Source organism: Simochromis diagramma, unplaced genomic scaffold (assembly GCF_900408965.1).
Source record: "Simochromis diagramma unplaced genomic scaffold, fSimDia1.1 OVJJ01000646.1, whole genome shotgun sequence".
NCBI classification, from domain to species: domain Eukaryota; kingdom Metazoa; phylum Chordata; class Actinopteri; order Cichliformes; family Cichlidae; genus Simochromis; species Simochromis diagramma.
In genome coordinates, this window is record NW_024387279.1 from 4,777,619 (window position 1) to 4,803,990 (window position 26,372).

The 26,372-nt window shown below is 42.6% G+C and overlaps 1 protein-coding gene across 1 annotated transcript; it reads left to right on the forward strand.

The window, feature by feature from the left end:
* Window positions 1–1,842: 1,842 nt before the first annotated feature.
* Window positions 1,843–20,857, forward strand: rybpb (RING1 and YY1 binding protein b). The gene is made up of 5 exons (XM_040003105.1): window positions 1,843–2,047; window positions 2,659–2,784; window positions 16,706–17,011; window positions 17,100–17,198; window positions 17,531–20,857. Exons 1-5 carry the CDS (start codon window positions 2,022–2,024, stop codon window positions 17,778–17,780), a joined length of 807 nt encoding a protein of 268 aa, XP_039859039.1. The 5' UTR covers window positions 1,843–2,021; the 3' UTR covers window positions 17,781–20,857.
* The last annotated feature ends 5,515 nt before the right edge of the window (window positions 20,858–26,372 follow it).

The window sequence follows — 26,372 nt, forward strand, 5'->3', positions numbered from 1 at the left end:
AGCAGTACAACCCCAATCTTTTACTCTCAGACGCTCTGCAGCTCTCTGGAGTTATTGGAATTCAAGGCTGCTTCACGCTTCAAACAAAGTGCTTGTTTGAGATGAGGGATGCAGTCAGATCGAGTCTCAACAGTTCTGAGTTGCAGGTAAACCAACAATCTGACAGCGACTCGCACTTTCTTCGAGCCTGGTGGAATTAGATTTCTTGCAGTTTTGCACCGGCGTGATTGGCATGACTGTCATCCTCCTCGGCATCATAAAATGCCTTCAAAGTTCTTTCTGCGTAGCTCACCCCTGATTTGTTTCACCACCTTAATGCCATGCTGTTCAAACTCGGCTCTTCACCTCTCATAAATAATGGATGAGGGCTAACTGTTTGTTTTGTGAAATCGTCTGCGAGTAATGCAAGCGCCTTGCTTAAGGTTGCAGTTGATGAGGGAGGGAAGAATCTGCATCATAAGAGCACTTCTCTCACCTTCAGGCCAGATGTTCTGTTCCTAAACACCTCCTTTAATATGCTCTTCATCCGTGTTGTATCAATAAATTAGCTGGGCCTGCACAAATGTTGTGGTCCTTCCCCCCCCAAAAAAGAAAAACGTTGCTCCAAGGAATCATACAGTGAATACAAATGAACTCGACTCACTACACTCTGTGCGAGTGAGCGGTGTATAACTTGCAAGTTAAAACAAACAAAAAAAAAACCCCAGTTTTTTTTCCAGGAACTCATTACAGAAGCAGCGAGGCAATGCGTAATGTTGTTTTGACTGAATTGTAGTTATCAGTAGGCCACCGTGATGAAGCTCAATTAGAGCAGCATGCTATGAGCTAAGCAGAGGTAATCACTGGGCGGAGGGCAAACTAACGTGGAGGCATGGATATTCACTCCAAACAGAAAAGGCGAGGGATTCACAATAGGACCTGGAGTCGTGGAGAGCAGCTAATGAGCCTACATGATTCACGCTTGGCCTCCCCCACAGAGAGCCTTGTCCTGGGCAGAGTGGAGGCGCGCAAGAGGTGCACTGCTTGCTCCAGCACATTCCAGGATGCAGCCTGTTAGAGCCGGGAGGGTACAGTGGATAAAAGTTTCTCTTGTATAAGGATTCTGTGTCTTTGTATAGTTTAGAATCAGTCAGGAGACCCGGAGAGTTACTTGTGCCTGCATGAGTAAACAGTAACTTTCCCACTTAGGCATTTTCTGATGAGGAGTAATGCGGTCCATGAGACTGAATGATCAAATGTGTCTATTCACAGTGGATGTATTTTAAATGCAAGAGCATTGCTTTTTGTGACAAACAGTGCACATTTAAGTGGACATAATGTATGTGAAAACAGTTTTTATAGAGTTTAAGTGTAGGGCTTAATTACGTGATGATGTTTGCGTGCCCATGGAGATTCACCTGCATGTACCTGGGCTTCTTCATTCAGATAACAGCAAGCAGTCCTGGTGAAGGTGTAAGCAAAATTGATTGAAATGGAGCAAATATCAAATTGTTGACATGATTAAAGAAAAGAAAAAAGAAAAAACACACATTTGTCTATTTGGCAAACCTATGTCGTTTTTTTCTGTGAATAGCTTCAGTGTAACGTTTCTTTCCGTTTCTTTATTGTTTCCCTGTATTGTTTCTTTCCTCATTTAACTTCTGAAGCGCTTTTAATGCGCTTTACAAGTTCTGTGTATGTTTGTTTAATCACAAGAGTTGCAAGCTGTATCAGCGCTGCAACACTGCAATCTGTAGATATGTATGTGTGTGGGTAAAGGAGCGGTCTGTCAAATATCTGTAGTAGTTATTAAAATAGCTACTAAATATCCAAGCCAGACTTTTAAACCCATGGAAGATGTGATTGGCTGTTTGCTGGTCACGTGCTGAAGTGCAGTCAGTCGCTGTGCCGTGCCTCGAGCCAGCACTGAGTGGAGCCTGTCTGCCAACAGCTTCAACAGCGGCTCTACCAGGACCATACTACACTCACTGACAATTAAAGGAGGCCCTTTTTCTTCTTATTTTCGAGGACTGTTCTTCACCATGGGTGACAAAAAGAGCCCTACCAGGTAATGCGACCGCTCGCTGTCGATTTCGACTTGTTTTGCGCGTTTTGAGCTCGATATTTGGATGCGTTTCTCTCACACGGGGATCGTTTCTCCCTTTTTCAGTTGGTATGCCACAGCTAGCTAGAATAGTGCAGTCACTATGGCGGCTACTCGCTGCTTTACAGCCCAGTCAGTTAACAGACAAAGGGAATTTTTTCCGAGGATACGCCTGGCATTCCCTGAAACGCTCTTGCGTCTCGACGAAGCCTTTTGCAGGGTCAATGTCGAAATGGGCATTATTTGATATTGGTTTTGTTAGCCGACATGCTAAGCTTCGATGCCGAAAATTTTAGCAGTGCTTGCCTGCCCGCTAGCCTAGCTGGCGATTCAATCGGACGTTGTGGATAGTCGCTCGCTCCGCCGCTGTGGAGATTTATGAACCAAGGAGCTCTAACTGCCGGGACTCGAACCCAATATTAATGACAACACCACCATGCCCCGGGCTTTGCTGAGGAGCTCGTTTATTACACAACGCGCTCTGTTTGTCACAATCCCCTTTCTTGTTTATTCGTGAATTATATCTGTGGTATTTCAGAAACTAACTTGACCTTAACATTTGTGTCGTTTGTAAGGCCAAAAAGACAAGCCAAACAAACCGCTGATGACGGCTACTGGGACTGTAGCGTCTGTACCTTCAGGAACACCGCCGAGGCTTTCAAATGCAGCATCTGCGATGTGAGGAAGGGCACATCCACAAGGTAACGTAGCTCTCGTTCTCCCTCGCTCTCCCACTCGTCTGAGCGTCTCGTCTCCCCCTCCTCCCCCCCTTGCCTTGCCTTGCCTGGCTGCAGCAGCAGCATTGCATCGCAATTTATGGGAATGACAACTTTGATCGACAGCCTATTTGTCCGTGAGTGAATGGGGACTTGTTGATGGACAGTCTTTGCAAACACATCCCGCTGCTGTCTGGATTATCTGTAGTTTCTCGTCTTATGCGTGCTAAACATTGTATTTCGCGTTTTTTTTTTTAATGCATCCGTCTAGGTAGGCTGCGTGCTTCACTAGCCAAAGGGGGTGGGGTGGGGAAGAGGGACCGTCCTTGATGATAGCTGTACAGCTACGATGCATCCACAACATCGAAGGAGCTGTATTTTGTTTTTTTCCCTTGTTAACCCCCCATCGAGTCAAACAAGGTGAATTGCGTATGTGTCTGCGCGCCTTTCACCTACCTGTAGGATTGCAGATTGTCATTTAACACTCATACAGTCGGATTTATTGAGCCTGAGACTGATGGGAAGTTTATTTTTGTGGTTATGATTGGCGTTTGGATGCAAACTAAACATGAATTTTTGGCATTTCAAAAGTCTTAACAGACTTTTTTACTGCCTGTGCCAAGTAGTTTAAGGCACTCTGATTTCAAAGCATGGCCCTGTGTCTCGAAAATCATATTTGTCAGTCTAAAACATGTAAATTATTAACCAGAAGTCAAACTTGTTTTATTTCTCCTTAATCTGCTCTCAGATATTGCTCTAGATGAATGTCAACATTTATAGTAACGGGTTTGTGTGACTGTTCCAGACATTTCCCCTAAGTTTAACTCAGAATAAAATCTGTGATGTCAGCAGAAGGCATTGTTTTATGGGAAACTGAGATGAAATCATTGTGTAACTTGAATTTCTTGACGGGATTCCCTTTCGTTTTTGTGTATACTCACGCCTACTCTTTCTGTTCTGGGGAATGTTTTTGATGATAAGTTGCGTGTGCCGTGACCTGTGTTTGTGTGCTAATGTCACCAGTCGCATAGTGGTAATGGAGAGACAGATGAGTCATTTGCGGGTTTGTTGACAAGTTCCCTCGCATTCTAACCTTTACAGCTGTGGTTTACCATAAGCGGCTTGTCTGACACTCCTGGCACATATGGGGAGAAAACACTAGACTGGTTTGCTGAGAATCCAAACGATTGAGCCCGATCTTAATTGTAAGTCTCCCCTCCCCCCTGATCTTTTTTTTTCCCAGCAGCGTGTAGTTTAAGACCACAGCTGATGATGTAGGCTGAGCACGCTGTATGAAAGCAGGAAGCGGAGACGAGTGTGTCATAGCCTTCCTGTTCCATCCCCATTTACCAAGCTTTGGCAACAGTCCAGTTTTCTCTATTTGGTAAAGCGCATGACATCATCGGTGTGGTTGTCACACATTCCTGTTTGATCTGAATAGTTAACCTTTGATTAATGCAGCTGTGTAGTTGTGGGGCTGCCTCTTATTCTAATGAGTACTAATTAGCCATCTTTTTCTTCACTGTTTGATGTATTCCGGCAAAGCTCGGGACGAAGCAAAATGCTCTCAGCTAAATGATTTACACTTAAGGCTGTGTGTGGATGTTTGTCTTGCTGCTTTTATCTGGGGCTCTACTTTGGATGTGTGTTTATGCATGAGGACACACGTGTTTGCTAATTAGAGCTCCTCGCTGCTGAAGTTTGATTTGGATCGCCGGTTTGTGTTTGCTACAAGATGAGCGAAGCTGGGTATTGATTTATTCAGTCAGTGTGACATGATTGTGTTTTAAAGCAAGTTTGAAAAAGCTTGTTCTGCGCAGGGTGATTGTGCATAAGCTGGTTCTTTTCACTCCTTCCACGATATAGAGTTCCTTTTCTGTGTCCTGGCCATCAACATCTGGTCAGTCACAAAACTCTCTGTTATTGAATATGTTTGGGTACAACAGGTAGTAACCAGCTAACAAAGTATCTATTTCCTAGTTACGTATTGAGTCTGGGGGGTCTGGGAATCCAGTATCAGAATAATTCATTCTGTTGAATTTGATGCATCCTATCCTCACAGTGTGCACGAAGCCAGACACCAGAGGGCTGTACTACAAAGCAGTATCGATGTTGGGAGTTTTCAGTGTCATGCACGTGTTTCTCCTTTTGCCTGCTTAGATCACCATAGCAACTTATGCTGAGCATGCAACCTGGTCCAATGCAGGTTATATTCAGAGTTTCAGTGTAAAATTCAGAGATAATATATGTGTTTATGTAGATTTTTAATTTGCTGCCAAGTCCATTTTACACTGCAGGAATTACAGCTCATAAAACACAGATTAGAAATTAATCAGTTTGTTTATAGGCTATTTATCAGCAGGATTTATAAATCACTAGAAATTATTTAGCTACGATCTGGCAAAAAAACAAACAAAAAAAAAACCTTAGTGATTTCTACATCTCTTACCATTCAGCTATAAGACCGTGTTAGAGCTGAATGCACTGATGTTTAAATGTGTCAGTTTGAAAGTGTCAGAGCTCTAATGTGCAGCTGTCAAATCACAAATTAAAATCCAGCACTGACAGTGCACTGAGTGGAGATATAAATATATTTACGTATGAATATTTTTTCTGCTCTGTTGCCTTCTTTCCTTACTTGCAGTACCAGTGTTGGCTTGGCTTTTGCCATTTTTTTGGGGGGGGGGGGTAGGCTATTCATTATAAATCTGTTAAATACGCATAGTTGATCCATTTTGTGTTACTTCTGTGGACGAGTAAATGACGCATAAGACAGCCCCATTAATGTGAGCACCCACAGACAGTGAAGAAGAGTGCCTGGGTTAACAAAGTTATTAGTCACTGTTGTGATACATGTTATTGCACATGTGGTTTTACGGTTTCGTTGAACCAGCTAATACAAAAAATCCTGGCCGTGTCAATCATGTTTCGTTATACACCCCTCTGGTGTTGATGGGAGACACACAAGTGACATGGGTCTTGCGGATTTGGAGATGGTGACCTGAATCACACTTTGTCCCCTGACAGCGAAAGGAAAAGTGTGAGATATTCACCTGTGATTCATGCTAATGGAGACAAAAATGTGCATTAACAAGAGCAAGACTGTGGCATCAGCATGCAGGGAGAGGCCCCGTCTTCCCCAGTCGAGTACTCGAACCTGTTGACCCAGTTCAGCTCAGTGTTGAAACATGATACCCAAGTAGGCTAAATGTACCCTCTGCCACTCTTGACTCTTAAACAAAAAGCACCCCTGCTTTTGCACCTGACCTCCTGCTAATCTACAAGTCCAAACAGCCCGGGTGTTCAGCCTCGGCATTCAGTGCCCGCTCCTTTGGTAATTGGAGTAGGTCTTGCATTAGCATCCCTTGTGGTGGCCGCTATCATATTTAAATGGTTCTGGCATCTGAACCTGATCACTGTGTGAATGTGACACTGTGTTGCTGTGCATCAGTTTGCTTTGTGGTTGTGTTTGGTATGTACCTCTGGCAGCCCCGGGGCCTAGAGAGAAACCATTAGGAGCCCTCTAAAGTTGATTGATGGTGGAGATCACAGGAAGTCTTGAGGTACCTCAGTCTCTGACTGCTGCGCTGTTATCTCCACTCTGTAGTCAACCATTTCAAGCAGCTTTCATCTCTGCTTTGTATAAAACAGGATAAATGGGTGTCTCTGACACGTAAGCAAAATGCAGTACTGCGTTTTGGTTTAAAAAAAGCTTAAATGCAAATGTGCAGCTTATTTGATGCGTAGACTCAAGCAAGGCGGCAGAACCTGAACCTTTAAAAATAGTTTTCAAAGGTCTTACAAGTTAATTCTCAAACTCTAATGAATCATTTTAAAAGAAAATATTCAACTTGGGTTAAGTCTAGTTAAAACGCAGCGACTGCAGATGGACAAGTTGAAGCATGAAAGTAAAGAAAGTATAGCACTGTAATTAAAAATTTCATCCTTTGTGATGCGTTCCAAGTACAAAATATCTTTGAGTCTAGTAGCCAGGTATTTAGCCTAAAATGTAAACTCTTTTGAACACTCCTGTTTTCTTTTAATTTGATTTAGCAAAAAATATGACACACCCCCACACACACATTTACAAGTGAGGCTCTAAGTGAAAACAAGCTAATTCTCTCCAGTCAGCTGCATTTCATGTTACCTCGTCTTGTGTCTTATGACTGTTGCAAACATGCTGCATTTAAGTCAAATGTTCTCAGTTATTGTCCTCAAGGAGATTCAGAGTGGCTGGAATATAAATGATATCTAGCTCCAAAATCTTAATATAGGGTTAAAAAAAATGAGGAAAGTCCATCAGTGTTTGTATATGTATATGTTATACACACATAGTATAATTATGTCAGTGCGTTTGCATGTGTCTTTGTGTGTGTTTTGTCTGTCTTATGCTATGACGAAATGGTTATTATAAAGCGTGGATTTTCGCACTGTCACATTAAGGCAGATTGTCTGGAATAATGGAATTACATAAGAGGGCGCTCAATTTATATCCGCACTCCCTCGCACAAGCCCCCACTGCAGCCCCCACTCAGAGGAAACTGCTTTTGCTTATCCAGCATTATCAGCATCTGCACCAAAGCCCTGAGCATGAGCGGGTAGCCCTAATCTTTACATGTTAATTGCCGGATTTAAAAGTTCTTAATTACTTCATGGGATTTGGCAGTGTGAGTGATTAAATACAATAGCCAATTTGGCAATCTGACAAAACGGAGAAATGTTGAGAGAGCTGTTGAATCCAGGGGCTCCTCCCATTCAGGAAAAAGACGAGGCACGCAAATGACTGTGACAGTGAGGGAGCGAGGAGTCCTCTGAAAATACAGGAATGAAAGCATGTGAGGACAAAGAGAGGGGGAGTTGTTAAGTGTAAGTAAGGAGAAGGAGAGGACAGGAGAGAAACGGACCAGTAAAGGGACAGAAGGGGAGCGTCATGTCTGGACATTTATGTGTGTGTATTAAGAGAGCGGGGGTTTGGCTGTAAGGGGGATGTGCTCACTGAGCCAAGAGTCTCCGGGGGATAAAGTAGAGTGAAGCGCATCATTACCCAGGGAGGGAAAGACTGGACAGCCTATTCCATTTCCACTAGCACCACTATTCATCCATGGGAAGAGAACAGCAAAATTTTACGAGTTTGAGAGCGAATTAGGAATCGACTGCCTTACTAGTGGTTTGATCTTGTTGATTGTTTGGTCTTGCCAAGCCACGGGTTATAGTGCATAATAAATCCTGCAGAAAGAGTCCTGGCTGCCGTGCTTGGCAGAACCTTTGCCCTCTTGATGTCGTGTTTCCCTCACATCTTGTTTTTGTTTGCTTGATAACTGTTGTTCCCTTTGTAGAACACAAGGAGAACACAAGCCTGCTGTGAAGGTGTTGTGTCCCCTTTGGCAGCGCAGTGATTTTTTTTTCCTCAGGAAATTCCAAACCAGGCTGTGTTTTCTCTAAAGTGAATGGGTAAGAATATGATAGGACAGCAGTAATGATACAGTGATCCAGTTGACGGGTAACAGTCGTGGCAAAGCAACAGAAGAGAGGTGAAGTGAGGTGAGGAAGAGACGTAGTTAAAGGCTGCAGGATTTATAGAGGATGGGAGGGGGATAATGGACGAGGAGAAAGTGACTAGGAAGTGGGGAAAAGAGCAAAGAGAGAATGATTGAGAGGTGGTGGAGAGGAAAACAAATGAGTGATACAGGGTAATGTGACAGTGCTGCTGATGGAGGAAGCTCATATGTGCTCAGTGCTTTTGCAATGTCTTGCTGTCAGTCTGCTTGATGCCTCGCTGTTCATAGCCTGAAAGGTCAGTCATGGAAAGGCTAGTTAAAGTGAAGATAAAGCATTATTTGCACATATTAGACTTCTGTGCTTTAAATTTGTCCATTATACTATCTTTTAAAACACACATAAAGGTATACAGACTCTCTTTGGGCTGTTGGGAGAAGCAGAAATGCATGCCCACAGCAGTCAGCATGGTGCAAAACACTTAGAGTTGTTGGAGAAAAGTTGAGACATCTTGGAGTGATTTCAGTGAATTCTTCTCAGAATGTCATTTCTTGTTGTTCTATTGTTGTATGAGGATAAAAGTGTCAGTGCTTTCAAGGAACCCAATGTCTATATAGAACACCTAATAAAATTTGATAGAAACACAGTGGCAAATCCACAGAGGACCATGAGTAGATTATTATTTTTTAATTCATAGAAACTAGGGGGGTAATGTCTGTGGTTCTGAAACTGAGACCAGACCCACAATAAAAGCATTCTTTGTTTCACTGTGTGTACACACATATACATGTGTGTGTATATACACATAAAACAGCAAATCTTCAGGTATTTATAGCAAAAGAAAATACAGGACACTTTTAAAGTTTTCAGTAAGGTGAGAAATCTGATTTTAATTTAAGCTATAGATTAAAGTTAAAATTTAAAAGAAACAAGAAAAAAAACGCTGATCTGTTGCTCTGATTTTCCAAGTAACAGATTTTCTTCTTCTGCAAAGCTCCTTTGTTTTTTTCCTTGTTATAAATCAAGTGCATGCCTTTCCTTCACAGAGGTGTACTTTGCCCCCTACTTAAAAGCCTAAACATACTCTATTTACAGCTTGAGTCAGGCTGACTGAAAGTTAACAAGATGAGTCTAGAGGAAGTAAAACTCTCAGGGTTTCGTAGCTAAACCCGAGGAAGGATTTGTAGCTGCCTGCAGCTGCCTTTGTGTCTGGATCGCTCAGGGTCTCTCATGCAGTCCAGTTTAAGCGGTGCACAGCAGTTGGCTGCCGGCTCATCTCTTTCTCTTGCCCCATGGCTACAGTGCAGGTCTCCTGAGGAACACAAGCCTTTTGTAGCCTGGGATTCTCATCATTCCTGTCTTTACCCTCAAGACTCCCCATAACAGAAGCAGATTGGGTGGGATAGGCAGTTGCCCTTAGGAGATGCTCTTTACTGTCAAAAAGACCTGCTAATCCAGGACTAAAGCTCTCTGCAACCATAATCCATTCATTTACTTTTCATTTTAATTATATTTAGAGAATTGTTTAAACATCAGTAACTGCCTGAATTTTAAGTTTATGAAAAATTGTGCTATATCATACCATTTATGGTTTTTTTTGCCAAAAACATGCAGCCTTATTCTTAATGCATGTCTAATTGGGCTTTTGTGCTAATTTATCTCCTAGTTGTGAATCAGAGGCTTTTAAAATTTAGATTAATGGGTTGTGTAGAATTTGTTTGCAAAGTCTGTATGTTCCAGTTTAACTATCAATAATTAACATTTCATATCTACTGCTCTTCGTGTGATTTCAGATTGTAGCTGCAGGCTGTAAAATATCATTGCGCTAGCTAAATAATGTTGGGCAGTTCTTTGTGTGTTCATGTTATTAACAGTTATCACAGTGTTCTCCAGGAACGTTTTATTCCTCCCTTTTTATTGTCTTCTCTGTGTTTATTTTTCTAATATAATCAAACAAAACTAGTTATGCTTTATGTGCCAACACAAAGTGTGAAATTTAAAAGTAGTTGAACTGAAAAGTAGTTTTAAGTAAACTGAATAAAAACAGGTATTCACTGTATTCAGTCATGTTCAAATCTGAACACTTGCTTGTGTACACACACACACACACACACACACACACACACACACACACACACACACACACACACACACACACACACACACACACACAAGCTAGAGTCAAGTAAAAGCTGACTGAAAAACAAGTGGGTTGTTGTTGAATCAGAGTTCCTTGTGATTGTTTGCAGCCTGTAGTTTAACTGATATGATATGGCATTATATGGTAGCTACCACTGGGGAAAAATACTATTTCTGGCTGCTTGCTTTTTCTTAAGATGTTTGTGGTGGAGACAAGAAGTGAAGAAGTGATTCGAACATTAAGCCCTCAAAATCCTGAGTGGAAGGAGCAGATGAAGGGCTGAATGCTTAATGCTTCTGGTGGGCAGTGAGAATGATTTGAGAAGTGCTATAGCCCCAGGCTCTTCTTGAGGTGCTTCGGCCTCTGCAGCACACTCACTTACACACATTACTTTACCCATGGATGGCTGGAGGTGACAGCACTGCTCCAGTCTCTTCAGGTGCAAAATTTCATCACTGGGAGCCTAAGCTCTGCACTTCAGTGGAATTTGTATATGTAATTTCTCAATTTAAATTCACATTAAATAAGGTACATACTGTATTTGGGTCAGTTAAGGCCAGTGTTTCTCACACATTCTTTACCATGGTGGGCTATGCAGCTATATTAAAAGGCATCAAATTATATTCAGTGTCCCACTTTCACATATTTATGCAAGAGTGTCGTGAGCCGAAGGCATTATTTTTCAGGTTGCTGATCATTCTTGTCAATGCAATATCTCAGAAACGCCTTGAGAGAGGTGTTCTTGGCACCAAGGTTCACTTGTACTCGCAGGCAGGGAGGTGCCACCCACTTCCAGTTTCTGCTGATAAATGATACTGTCATGTTTTTTGATAAATCTGTAAGGTCAAAAGTCACGTTCTTTGTGAAACTTCACTGGAATAGCCTTCCAGGGATGCGTGATCCAACAGTTGGATTTACTACAGCAACTAAGGAAAACTACATATTTTGCAATTGGTGACAGATCTTGTGATTATTTAGACTGAAAATGCCATTTTTAGTGATTGCATAGATTTTCTGATCAGTGTTTAGTCAGCTGCCTCTTCAGTCGGTCTCCGTCTGGTTACTGAAAACTTCACTGCTTCAGAACCTCTGAAAGATTTGCTGTGAGTTGCAGTTCCAACCTGTAGCAGGTTGGGTTCTGGTTCATGTGGTACCATGCAGTGCTCAATGGGGGCAGCTGTGCGGAACAAGAACGCTATAAAGCATGAGGTGACTTTAATAAGTGCTAAGCAGTGAACGTCTTTGGGTTTTGTTCTGAAATCTGAAGCTGTCGCCTTGTACTTTTACTTATTTATTACACATTTTTGTAAATGTTTTTTTTCCTTTTTTGCCTGAAGGAATTATTTGCTAGTTAAAGTAAATTCTTTCCAGCCAAACAAAGTGACAGTTCATTAAAATAAAAAAATCTTGCTGATAGATTTTATGTTTGAATTTGCTTTAACTTTCCTTAAATATAATGGTGGGATGTGCTATAGATGAATAACATGCAATCCACAGGAATTATGACTTTTTTTCACCTTATCACCTTAGACGTGAAGATACCACTTTACGCATCATTTCAGAGAAAATCTTATTAGCAGTTAGACCAAACAGTTTAGTAGGCAGGTCCCATGAACTGCTTGTCATAGAAAGTCTAGAGAGACTGACGAGCATTAAACAACAGACTGAGAAACTGTGCAGACAAATCACCACCTTATAGTAACCACATTCATGGCAGCACTGTCACCTCTTGGCCTGTGCTTACTCTAGTCAGGGGTGGCTACAGAAAGATCCAAGCATAAAGGAACTGCTGAGAAATATGTGTGCATGTAGAGCATCAGTAGGGCTATAATTTCCAGGTCTTGGGGTTGATTACTTGGCAGTATGCTGTCATAAGCTGTTATTAGTCAGACAGTTGTCCTTCTCATTTTCACAAGAAGAAAATGGATGGAGCCTTGCAGGATGAATGTGTTACTTTTCATTTTGGGAGGAGCACAAGATTTTTTTTTTTCCTGTCAGTGTGGCTGCATTTTGTTAAAAGGGGTTGTCTAAAAAAATAAATGAACTAATGAATAAAACTTTGCAAGCAATTTGCATGCTACAGTCATATCGTCAGAAACCTGTATACTAACTCATCTACTTTGAGTGTGAACATCCTGTAATTTGCATATTTGAATATGCTTTGGCTGCAGCAGCTATCCTCAAACCATACTAGTTCGAAGCCTCCTCTCCCATCAAAACGTGAAGGTGATGTCACAGGATGATTATTGGAATTTGTTGCTCAGGACATGAAGCCTGTTGGTTATTACTCTGTGGTTATAGTGCTGGGATAACCAGTTGATGTAGTTTTTATTTTTATAAAAGCACATAAAGATGTGCATTCGACATCTTGTTAGTTCTGGGTCTATTATCATTTATGTATAAAATAACTAGAATAATATGATTTAACGTGTAGCAAATATCAGCCTCTTAATTGTGTTTGTGAATCATTTAGAATAATGAGGTTAACAGAGTGGGACAATCGATTACTTAAAAATAAGGTGTGATTTCCATTGATCGAGATGTTAAAAGCCCGTGACATTCTCAGATGCAGGATCTGAAACATGTGCTCCAGGCTGAGGCTCTCTAGTCTTTCAGCTGTGAGTGGAGAAACTCAGGTTGGCCATGAATGTATGCAGGATTCAAGTTGCAGAACAACTTTGTAGATCACTGAAGAAAAGGAAGCCCCCATTGTTGCTGCGCTGATATCTGAATGAGGGAGTGGGTGACGTTTAATAGCCTGGCTCTTTAGCGGGCTGGCCTCGGCCAAAGAACTCTGTTGTCTCTTAGTTGTCTCACTCTCTCTCTCCTCTTCGCTCAGCTGTCTGCCGCTGCTTTCACTCAGTTTGGCAGGAAATAATTGCTTGTCCTCCACAGCACTTCAAATAAAAGAGCTGTGTTAATGAGGGCTTTCCTCCTTCTCTCTCTCACTCTCTGTGTCTGTCTGTATATCGCACTCTCCATCGCTCATTCCCTCTCTTCATTAGTCTCTCTCTGTGAAGTGCTCAGGCTCATTGTTTTTAGTTTCTGTAGAAAGAGTTGCCTCTGAAATAGCAGCCTCAGCTTTTGCTCCTGGCTGGCAAGTATCGGCTGCTCCTGACCAGTGAGAGCACCAGCTGAGCAGAGGTGTGTCTGCCTCTGTGACAGTTCAGGCTGAGTGGAGCAGTCTAACTATGGGTGTCAGTCTGACTGAATTAGGAGCTTTTAAGCATGATGATAGTTATTTCAGGGCATCCCGTAGAGGGAGGCTCCCCATTCCTCCCTCCCCCCCGGTCTGTGGAATTTGGAGGCAAGCATGGGAGGAGCTGTCAATCACAGCCTATTGTTGTGTGAAGGGGAGGTAATATGCTGTAAGCCCTCACAGTGGGAAATGATTCAACAGCAGGCTTTACACACTTGACACCTACGCACACACACACACTTTACCAGGAATATATTGGCAGCAGTGGGAGGTTGGAGCAATTTCTGCAATTGGACCCTGGGGTTTACTTTTGGTCCTACTCCCAGTATCCATTTTCCTTTGTGCTATATAGATGCTTCTTATTTGATTTGGATATTCACTTGTAAAAGTAATTTTAGCGGTGTTGTAGTTTAATTAGTACACTCCCATGTTCAACAATGTGGAATAATTCAGTAATGAACCGTAATGGTTTTTAAGCAGGAGACTTTTTCAGGGCCTCTATTATTTCATGAAATCCAGTAGCACACACCGTAGTGTCATGCAGAACGGCGTGTTAATGAGCCACAGAGCAGCAGTGTGCAAAGTCACGATGTATGGTCAGTGAATAAATAATGGGGTAAAGAGAGCAGTGGCTCTGTCATGCCAGCAACAGCTCATGGCTGACTTACAGCTGGCACTGAATCACCGGCTAACCAGCAGGACTGCTTCTGCTGCCACCAGTGCTGTCGACACAAATCTCAAGCTCTGACCAGGGCATCAATTCTGCAATGGGCTTATCAGTCACTCACTCATTCACCACCTCCTTGACTCACAGCACTGGCTGCCACAAAGAATGATATCTGGTCCTGTTGGATCCTGTCTGTTTACTCGTGGCGGTGGGTTAAAGTAGTAGATTTATTATTTTTTTGTCTTTTATATGTGGTTGAGTGAAAACCTTGAATACGTTCTCATATTTTGTTAGCTGTGCATATTTCCAGCACGATGATGATACTGAATGAGGTCCAGAGATCTGTTGAATTCCCATAGAGAACCATCGAGACAGGACAAGGAAAATCCTATGTCAGGAATTCATGTTAATGTCATCGAACATTACGCTTTATCTCCCTGGAGATGTGACACACAACATCCAGTCCATTACTGTAGTTACTAAATTCATCACTTTGTATTTAAAAGCTTTGCTGAGTTTAGTTTGGCTTTTCCAATTAGGACCTCTCATACTCAGCACAGGAAGTAATTACTCCAAATTAAAGTGGAATTGGGATCTCTTTGATGGGAATAGGATAGGGTTGGCAATTATAAAGATGAGATTTCTCCCAGCTTTAATTTTCACCCACAGAACACTCCCAAAACGAGGCCACACACAGGGGCAGCAGGTAGGAGGGGAAAGAAAACGGGCTCCAGAGAACCACAGCAGCTAATGGATCCTGGATCAACAGCCCAGGGCTCATCAGCATTCAGCACAGCTGCTGTATTGATTGAAATGTAGTGCAAGCATTACAACATGATGCTCTATTATACCCCAATTGATTGTCTTCTGATCAGCTGCGGGTCCCCACCCTCTCCTTCTCACTCTGTAATAGTTCACAGCAGGAGGAGAATAAACGAGCTTGATGGAGCAGTTGAGGATTGGGAGCGAATCAGCAGAAAAAAACCAGAAAAGATGGACACAGCTCTGAGTTTATAAGCAGCGGGCCACTAAAAGGTTGGGAGACTTGGAGAGCGGAGATTCAATTGTGAAAGATGTGCGAGGATTTAAGTGCAGAAACAAGAGTAACAGGAGTGGCAATATGATGTTGCTAAATTGAAACACTGAGGCCTGCCACTTAAGCTGCTGTCTGAAAACCACTCTCTACTGCAAGCCACTTAAAACAGTCTGACACACTACAGCTTCAGTTTCCAGCAGTAACCCTTGTTTGTCTGGACTGATACTTGGACCAGCAGAGTTTCTACAACTTTCAAGCCTCACTCCGTGACCACAGGTTTACTAAAGCAGTCAGAGGTCAAGGGATGAGGGCTGCCTTCTGCTCTGCTGGAGTATTGTTGCAAAAAAAGAAGAAAGAAAGAAAGAAAGAAAGAAACTTCCTGCCAAGATTAGAAATGGTTTTGGAAAGGTTGGGTATACACATCTAACTAGTAGAACTTGTTCCTGTTGAAAGGGCCCCTGAGCAGCCATTAAGCTGTGCCCGGCTGTTTGTTTGCACGCTAAGCTTTTCGAGTGCATGTTTGTGTGTGTGTGTGATCGTACTTGTGGTTTACTCCTCACCACGCTTGCCCAGTGCTGGCTTGTGATTATCCATGTTGCTGGCTGCGGTTTGGTCTCTGCTGAGTCTCTGGAAGACTACAGGCATCTTTCCCTCTCCCCCGAGTGCCCCCGCCCCCTCCCCCAGATGCTGTCAGCTGATGTTCATCATGCAGCAGGTGTGTGTTTTGGCTCAGTCCCTCCGACTTTGGGTTACCTCACAACTTCCCTATTCAGCAGTTCTGTGGCGTGAGACCACAGAAAAGATGTTTTCAGAAACAAATTGTTTTATGTGAACCTCCCTCTCTGGTTAATTAGAAGTTGCTTGTGACATTTATCTTCCTTGTGTTTATTGTCTCTGCTGAATAAGAATGCTCAGTCAGATTGCGGTTTGTGATTATTTGTGTTTTCAAATGAGTTATAAAAAAAGGGCTCTGTGGTTGCTGGTGAGCTCACTGAGAGGGAGCAGCAATACCACGTCCAGCTGAATCTCAATCTGTGACAAATTGGGCCAACCCGACAGTAATCAGATTAGAGGACCTAAGTGACGTGCTGCAAATGTCCCACCTTGTGATCCTGTGCATTCATTTTATTACGACCGCGAGCTAATGAGATTAGTCCTAAAATAGAGCTGCTCCGCCAGGAAGCGGCTGCAGAAACCTGCCTGTGCAGCAGCTGGGAGCAGCAAGCCCCCCCCCCCCCCCCGCTGACCTCCACGTTCAGTCGCTTCTCTTCGTCAGCCGTAGCATGACCACGTTGGTCTGTGGCCAAAGTCAGTTCACAGCTCTACTACAAGGCTAATCCATGTTTGTGCCTTGGATCTCCTCCACAGGAAACCCCGGATCAACTCCCAGCTGGTTGCCCAGCAGGTGGCTCAGCAATACCCGATGCCTCCCCCACCCAAGAAGGAGCGGAGAGAGAGGAGCGAGCGCATAGACAAGGAGCGCCCGGAGGGTGAAGGAGAGCGAGCCAACGGAGAAGGACGCCCACAGGTCGAACGTCCAGAGAGAGTGAGGCCAGAGGGAGACACTCCTGAGAAGGAAAAGAGCGACAAGGAGCAGCCAATCAAAGACAAACCCGACAGAGAGAAGGAGATCAGCCCAGCTCTGACGAAGAAGCCCAGCAGCAAAAAGACCAGGTCAGCGTACGAATCACAGCGCATGTTTCTGCATGCCTGCAGTGGTGCTGATATCAATCCTCACTTGTGTGCGTTTGTTTTCCTCCAGACCCAAATCTGACAGCCATCAGAGTTCACCCAGTGACAAACACAGCATACAGTCTGGCAAATCAGCAACCAAGACCAACAAGAACTCTCACATTTCCAGGTGCGTAGCCCACTCCCCTGCTCTGCATGTGTTTCACAGAGCACGTGGTTTAACTTGTATGACTATGCAGTAGTTCTGGTCAGAGAAACTCATCTAGCACAAGGTTAGTGGGAAAGCTCAGCTGATTCACAAATGATCTTTTACACTAAACGCCCACTCTTACTTTTGATGCACTTGTTCTGACTGTGCATGTGTCACCCGATGAATTGAGCAATTTAGTGTAACCACCCCCACAGTGCTGGAAGCCTCCCATTGTTGTTGCTGAGATGCACATGTTGTAGTTGGCAATTGTGACTACTAATATTTAGTTTTTCTCCTTCTCTTCTCCTCAGGCCCAAACTGAAGAACATTGACCGGAGTACTGCCCAGCAGTTGGCTATCACCGTAGGGAACGTCACGGTGATCATAACAGACTTTAAGGAGAAGACCCGCTCCTCCTCCACATCTTCATCCACCGTCACATCCAGCGCGGGCTCCGAACAGCAGCACCAGAGCTCCGGCTCCGAGAGCATGGACAAGGGCTCGTCACGCGCCTCCACCCCAAAAGGGGATCTCTCTGTGGGGCATGACGAATCGTTCTGAGGTCCCGCTGCCATCCTCCACCACCTATGACCCACCCTTGCACCGCTCCCCCCTTTCCCCATGTTTCTGGACACTATGGATCCCACAGGGGGAGGGATTTCACCTTTTCCCATCGCCGACCCGCCTTCATTCCACGATCTCCCCTTGATGCTAAGAGGAACAGTGAGGTGCCATCTTTTACGGAAAACAAGCGCCCCCCGCTTGGCAAATATCCCTCGTGGTTACACCTGTGGCACAGGCGAGGAGAGGTGGCCTACACGGAATAACACCCTCATTCCTTCCCCTCAACCCCCTCCCCAGTAGCATCCAGACACTTGTATGTATTGTTTTATATTTGTACGTGGATGTGAGGCCAAGTCAACTTTTTGTTTGTTTGTTTGTTTTGTTTTGTTTTTGTAAAGAAGAATTCTCCGCTGGGCACAATAACCACCACTTTTTTTAATAACTTTAAAACTATTATTACCTTTATTTATTACCTGTTGCACCTGTATACTTTGATATTCTCCTTTTTATGTTGAAGCTTTGCTGTGTAGCTCTGCAGATCGATCGTTCCTTCAGTGTTTTTACTACAGTCTGAAAACAATAGGACAACACACACACACGTCAGATACAACACACATATACACTCACACACATACACACACTGGTGCTAGATACACTGTGAAGCGGTTTTGCAGATCTGGGATTGCCCATTCGCTCAATGTGACAAAGTGCTGATGAATCAAATTCTCATTCACTTTTCTCAACAACACTGTCTCGCTGAACACTGTCGGGACCTCCAGGTCCATCTACTTTTTCTGTACAGGTCATTGTGCATCAGAAGAAGGTCACCTAAAGTTCAGACACCTGACTTTTTCAACTAGATTGTCTATGATTTAGTATGCTATAGCAGATCTCTTATACAGTATCTTATGTCTTTAACTGTACAGTGTAGGCTGTTGTGTAAAACACTAAAAGCTGTCAATATTTTTCTGCATTTGGTACTTAAATATTGAGTTTTCTGGCTGCAGGCAGAGCTGTCCTCTCAGCTGGTGAGGAGCCAGAGCATTTTCTGTTGTGACTGAATGATGGTTAAAAGCAGTTCCACTTGGTAAAACCATATCGAACTGTAAAAATAGACCTGTTGTGTCAAGCTGTTGTGAGTCGATTTTATTTTATTTTTCCTCCTCCACCTTCTTTCTTTTCTTTTTTTGTGGTCCTGAAGTCCACCCAGAAAACAGAGTGCAGAGACGAGAACAATTTACAAAGATTGACAATTCAATTGACTTGTTTTTATTTGTATTAATTTAAGACTCCTGTCATTGAAGGCAAAACAATATTGCAGTAGTTAAATAGAAGACAATTGTTCTTTCAATTTTAATGCAGCAAGGCTTATTTAAGGGTTTTAATTCACGTTCACCTTAGCTGATACTAGACCAACATAATTTCCTTTTAACTGTATGAAATTGTATAAAGAATAAATGTGTATATGATATCTTAGTTTTATTTATTGAAGGACCAAAGGAATTTCATAATGACATGATACATAGACAGATGAATAACAATTTGAAATGCAATTATCTAATGTGTGAGATGAATAACAGTTTAAATAAAGACTAATATAATCCATGTAAATGGTGTTCTTATTGTCCACTCATCTTTGTGCGTGGCTAAATTGGGGCAGAGGTCATCATGCTGTGAGCGGAGTCGAGGGAAAACCACAGCTCCACACGCAGTGGTGGATGTTGCCTCGTCGTGCACACAGTGAGAAGCAGTGTGGGCGTGGGAAGAGCTCTGGGTCTTAAGACTTTGGCCTTAGCGAGCCCCTCTTCGCTCTGCTGGACTACCATTGTACATGCAGCTCCCCTAACGGAGGCCCCAGCTCACAAACTGAGCCGCTCCCAGAGCAACTAAAAGCCAGGTTACGAGAGGTAACCGTCCCCTCCTTTACCCCCCCTCCACCCCAAAACTAAAAAACCCTCCTAGGAAGTGAGGGGCAGGATTTGATCTGTGTACACTCAAACGCTTTCCAGAGTCACACGTAGGGATGATAATCATGTGTGTTGTCAGTCCAGGAGATGTGTTTATTTTTTTCTGCTTCTGAGCGATGGTTAATATGTAATTATGTACTTTATTGCATACAAATATGGAATCAGTGTTCAAAGTGAGGAAAAGCAATGTGAATAGAACTTTAAAAAAAAGTGGGACTGCTGGTCAGAGGGGAAATGTTTTGTCCAATTTTTACAGAGAATGAAACCCTGCTTTGTAATGCAATCGGTTAGAAATGGGCCTAAAAAGCCATCTTTTCACCTGCCTTATCTGCAACCACATTCACTTTGACTGAGTACTCCCAACAGAAAGGATTCATGGTTAAATTATTGACAAATGGGCCATTTGCTGAGTATATGAATTATTGCTTGTATATAGAATTTTAAAAAGGTGCAAAAGCAAACACTATGAATACTGGCATTGGAGCTGAAGTCTTTTTTTTTGTTTCCTGTTTCCTTCCCGCGCAAGCAGTTCTGTTCTTGTGTGCGACCAGTAACCTTAATTTACTGTGTAAAGATGGTTACATTTTTTTAGCTTTGTTTGTCAGACCCAAATATAGAATGCTTGTTTACTGACTGTATAACCTTAACCGTGAATTCCAATTACGTGTATTATACAAACTCATTTCTTCCTATAACGATGTCTTGTACAATGCTTTTAAAGTTATTGCTCTGTTTAAAAGAAAAATTTAAAAAAAAAAAGTAGGGAGAGAACAATAATCCATTCTTTGTTTAATCCAGTTTTAGTTTTTTCTTTCTTCTTTTCTTTCTTTCTTTTTTTTTTTTTTTTTTAAACTTATAGCTGATGTGTCATTGTTTTCCCTTGTGAAATGGTCACATTATGTTCCTGGTGTGGAAATGTACTCAGCATTTTCAGCAGATCACAGCTCCTTGTCTAGCTTATAATGTTGAACTAATACATGTTTCTGGCATGTGCACGACTTTGCGCTTATAGGCTAACCCGATCATTTTCCTCTGCTTCAAATAGAAATGTCTATTTATGAATTTTGCTTGTAGTTTTTCACAAATAAAATTGTTAAAGTTATCTATTTTCTGGCTGTTCTGTGTCCTTTTTATAGTGTTCGGGGTTACAAAGCATTGTAGTCACGTTGCAGTGCTTATGTTACAGCAAATGCACGACATTGCTTTTCCGTAAGTCAGTAATCAGATTTCATTACATTACTTACTGATCTAGTGATTATTCAGATTTTTTACTTACTGGACATTTAAAAAAAAAAACTTTCATGCAAGTTTGAGCAAACGTCAGCAGATCTTAGTTTGTTCACGTGACGGGAGCAAAGCACTCTACAAACTCTGAAGAGTTGCAATATCGAGTTGATTGGAATTTCTTGAGAAAGGACAAAAAAAATATGTTTGCTCTTTGAACACATTTTTAAATGTGAGAAAAGCCTAAAAGTCATTAACCATGCCAAACTTAAACATTGGCCAGTCTGCCATTAAAGATCATCGTTTTCAGTGCTGGTGCTATCTTTAGATGTGCCTGTGGAAAGCCAGCGTCTTCCTTGTTAACTTGTTCCTCTGCACTGTGTCGCCTCCGTTACCTCAGAACCCTCCAGCTTCCTTTTATCTTCAAGAAGCAGACAAAGTTGCAGGGAGGCAAATCTGGCAAGTCCAGCAGGAGGAGAGCGAACGTAGCAGTGGTGTGGCCAAGAAACTCCAATGCACTCACACACTGCCTCAATGACGCGCACCCCAGTGCAATTTGTTGTTTAATGTTCTTCCTTAAATGCTTCAGGACATTACAGCAGAAATCCGCTTGATAGTCTTGGCCTGAGGGATGATTTCATACAACACATACACGCAAATATTCTCCTGGTCTCCATCCTCACGTGATGGTGCTGCCTTCTGGCTTGGAAACTGAAAACTGCTCATGCGTAACTGGAGACCAGCGCTTCCATGAACTCCACATGAAATTCGAGTGGGTTTTAAGCACACACCTTATATTCCCTCTCTGTACAAGTTTGCAGTTTGTGGTGGTAAAACGGTTCTTCCAGGTAAAGACCTAAAAATAGCAGCGGTGCTGGAATTCGTCTGGACGTGCCCATGAAGGTGACCCTGACTGTGAGACCGGGCCGATATATTTCAGTCTAGGTTCTTGATTTTTATGAAGATGATCCTAAAACGTTTTGATCGCACCTACTGCTTTGTCAAAAACATCAATAGATGTGATATTTGAAAAATAAAATACACCCTTGGCTTCAGAAGCTTGTAACTCTGCCCCAGTTCACAGCAGTAACTTGTAGGTGCCTCCCTACCAGTTGCGATATGTCTGACGATTTTCAAGCACGCACCGCTGTTTTCACTTCAAATCTGTTTTTTTTCTCAGTTTCTTTTCTGTGTTTTCTTTTTTAAGCGCACCTCTCATGTGGTTGAACTCTGTAAAAATATCTTTGTGACTGTAGATGAATCACCACCAAGATCAGCTGTAGGAGTTATCTGCAGATGCTCTAATGAGATTCTGGGATTGTTGCAGACTTCTTTTTATAGTCTGCGATTGGGCTAAATTTGTTGCGGCAACCAACCAGTCCTGAAAACGGTCACGCTTGTGAAATCTAGACCTCTAGTAGTTCCTTAAAGTTATTTATTTCAAAATATTCTGAGATCTTATAAAATCTCATGGGCATTTGCAGCCTTTTCTGAGGGCCTTAGAGAGCTCTTTGGATCTTGGCATGATCAGTATCTGCAGTGGATGTGAGAAGAATCCCGCTGAGTGTGAATATGAGCAAACCTGCTGGGCATGAAAACATCTCTGGCTGTGTACTAAAAACATGTGCCGATCAGCTAGCTGATGCTATTGCCGGCATCTCACCTGCTTCCAGGCAGTCACCATTATCCCTATACCTGGAAAGTCTGCAGTGTCTTGTCTAAATGAATACTGCACTGTGGCAATCACCTCAATTCGGATGAGTTGTTTTGACTGGCATCCCAGCCAGTCTGGACCCTCATCGCTTTGCATTTAGAAACAATCGATCCGCAGAGGATCCAACTCCCGCTGCCCTCAAATCTATAGTCCCGCGCTTCGAAAATAACACCTATTTCTGAATACAGTGATTTGAGCCCAACATTCAATAGAATCTCCCTGAAGAAACTAATTGGCAAACTGAGTGCCACACTTCCTGGTGTGACAGTTGGCAGTCACACCTCCCCCACTGTGGTGCTCAAAACTGGAGCTCCCCAGTGTTGTGTGCTCAGTCCCCTCCTGTTCATGCTGCACACCAATCACCGCATCCACAGACATAGCGAGAACAACACAGTGATTTTTGCAACTGGATTGCAAACAGCGGTGAGAGCTCCCGGGAAAGAACAGTCTTGCTGAGGAAAACTTGCTGCTAAACGTGGAGAAAAGATAAGGAGCTGGTGGCTGATTTTGAGCAGGTGTACAACAAATTCCAAGCAGTCAGTATGACACAGAACATCTCATGGTTGTCACACTTCTTCGTAACGGCACAGCCACATGGCATTTCCACTTGATTGATCTAAACAGCCAAAAAGTCGTACAAAAACAGCGTAGACATTTGTGCAGCTGTCTCGGGATCTCCTGGGAGCGTTACTATCAGTTATAGCCTACAGAACAATTTCAGGATCTGGCAACAGGGGACTATGGGCATCCAGCCTGGTCATCTTCTCTAAGCACCGTTTTTTAAGGCCTAACCTTAAACAGAGACTTTAGAAACTAACTCCAACCTGACTGCTTATCCTAACCACTAACCACAGGATCTCAACGCCTAATCTTAACGGTGGACATTTGGAGGACTACACCTGAGCATGTGGGTTCATTTGTTGACCCCCCCCCCCAGCATGACCTGTGGGCCTGCCCCAGGACAGTTATATCCAGTGCTGAGGTTCGACCAGACAAATGCATTTAAACTGAAACGAGGATGAGTTTTAGTTATTTAACTTTACCAGGACAGCTTAGTTTAGACCGAGTTGAAGAGGAACGTTCATGCCTTTATCTCTCATGCAGGCCATGATTGACACGTGCTGGTCTGTGAATTATCTTTGGCCCTCTACTCGAAACCAATATCAGTTGATGAACTGGATTGCAGAGGGTCTTCCTGACAGTCTAAGCCTAAACTCTGTTATTTTTGGAAACTACAGCTCAGTTATGATGCTGCCAAATGTGGGTTTTATGGCAAATGCTACATAGGCCTGATATCACCCTAAATGCCATAACACCCCTGACATCTGGCCTACATTATGTAGATCTGTGGCAGAGTTGAGGCATCCAGACTCTGAGCCAGCGCTGACAGTCATGGCCAGATGTGACCCATAGATAACTGCAGATGTCAGCCTCGTTCGCTGCCAATGTTGCTATCTGGTCTGATTCTAATTTCAGAGGTTTGGAGATGTTATTCGGGGGTATTGCTGCTTCTTTTTTCGTGACGTACATCAGCTCTGTTTTATGTATTCAGAATTTGACTACTCTGTATTGTTTGTTTGACTATATCAATATTTATATGTAGACACTGTTCAGAGATGTCAAACAGTTTCTATGGGATGTAATTACCTGCTCACATGACTGCATTGTTTCATTGTTTGGACAGGGATTTCTGCTGACGTGTGGGTACCTGCATGGCGCAAATGCAGGGCAGAGTGTGCTAACAGAATACTGCATAAAGTAATACACACCTTTTTTTTTTTCTTTTTTTTTTACACAAGAGCAATGCGTAATAGATTACTTGTTTTTAAAAAAAACTGCCCTGTGTTTACAGGTGCTTCTTAGTCCACGTCTTTAGTTGCACTCTCTGCCAGATAATGGGACGTGTATATGGATCAGAGCTGGCTACTATTGATTGAGATGTTGCAGGGAGCGTGTGTTTGTAGGAGAGGAAGCAGCTCCCACTGTGTAGCGACACATGACTTGAGGGAGCCCTCATACTGACAACAGCTTTCAATCTCCATCTCCCTCCAGGGGCAGGTTAGCAGGCGTCTAATGTAGCATTTAAAAGCTCCAGCCCACGACTGCTTTCCTCTGTCACTGCTGGTAATCTGTACAGATAAGAAAGTCAGCTGAAGTGAATAGCTCACGTTTGTTTTAAGGGTAGATTCACTTTGGTGATGAGATTACCCATGAAGGGAACATGGCTCATTCCCTCTGGGTAATGCAGAGCAATGTTTGTCCAAAATCTCTTATTATTTTGTTATTACAATTTTTTTTTTTAAAAAAAAAGTTACATTCAAAAACTTAATTTTCTCTTCATGAAATTTCATTTTTTATTACAATAGTTTGTTTTCATATAATACAAAAAATCTCTAGTGTTTCTACTGCTGTCCTGGGGTCAAATTGAATGTTCTGTTTGAGGGCTTACTGATCTGCATTATGCTGCAGTCACACTGGTGAAAACAATGGTTGGAGACTGCAATATGGAAAAAATGATTGCAACTGTTTCCCGTGAACTTACGATCTCATTGCCTTTGAAATGGTTGCTTCAAAGATGGGGCCCAGGTCTGAAACCATGCAGTCAGTTATCGTCTCCGAACAGTCTTTGGTGTGTGAAGACAGCAGTTAGCCAGAGCCAATCAGCTATCAGCTTACAATTAAATGGGATCACTTTGGCATCTCACATGTAGCGATGTAGTTGCTGAAAAACTGCGATTAACCTGCCACATGACATAAATGCTCTGAAATCGTGATGTTTATGGGAATATAACTAGAACACAACCAGTTGAGCAAAGTGAAGCGTTGCAGATGAGTTGCCCTCGTTAGTGTTGACTGGCTCAGTTTGAGTGCAACATGGTGGCAATCTGTCTGCACTTATAATTCACATGGCAGTTATTTACAGACTCCCTCAGTCTGTGGTTGAAAGTGGTTGTTCAAAGGCTGACGGTTTTGCATGCTCAACCTCGGAGCGATCACTTGGTTGCTACTGCTATTTGCAACAGTTTTGCCTAAAGTGAAAAAATGCAATACAGTCACCAGGCAACCACTGATTTCTTCTGCTCGCTGTCCTGCTATTACTCCAGTGTTATTAGGCAATGTTTAAAATGATTATATAATAAAGTGTTATCTAAGAAATCATTAAGAACAACATGACGATACCAACACCCTCTCTTTCTTTTTTTAAATTTACATTTTTTACTTTCTTTGTTTTTTAATAATTGGACACCTCATTATAATAGACATGTTTCAGCTGCAGGCAGTTCAAATGCACAATGAAATTAGCAGCTGGTAAGTGTAATGGCACCCACAGACAAATAGAGCCAGTTACTGCATGCAGCAACAAATACCATAAATCATCGAGAGGCATCGTAGAGTAACATGACATTAGCAGATTTGAGAATCACAGTTTTCATGTGCTCCTGTCCCTTTAATCAAGACCACTTAAATTCTGAATATTATAACCTTTGTATGTAAAATCATCCTCGAGCCCCAGTGCCTAAAGAGAGCTGTTTCTTCCTCACTAGTTTCTATGTTTCCAGTTTGTATGAAAATACTCCATTAGAAAGATTTTCTTAACAGAAAACCTCATTTTTGAAATATGCAGTCTGGACTAACAAGGGTGTTTCTTCTTTTAGGGTTTTTGGACCTTTTTCCACAGAGCCA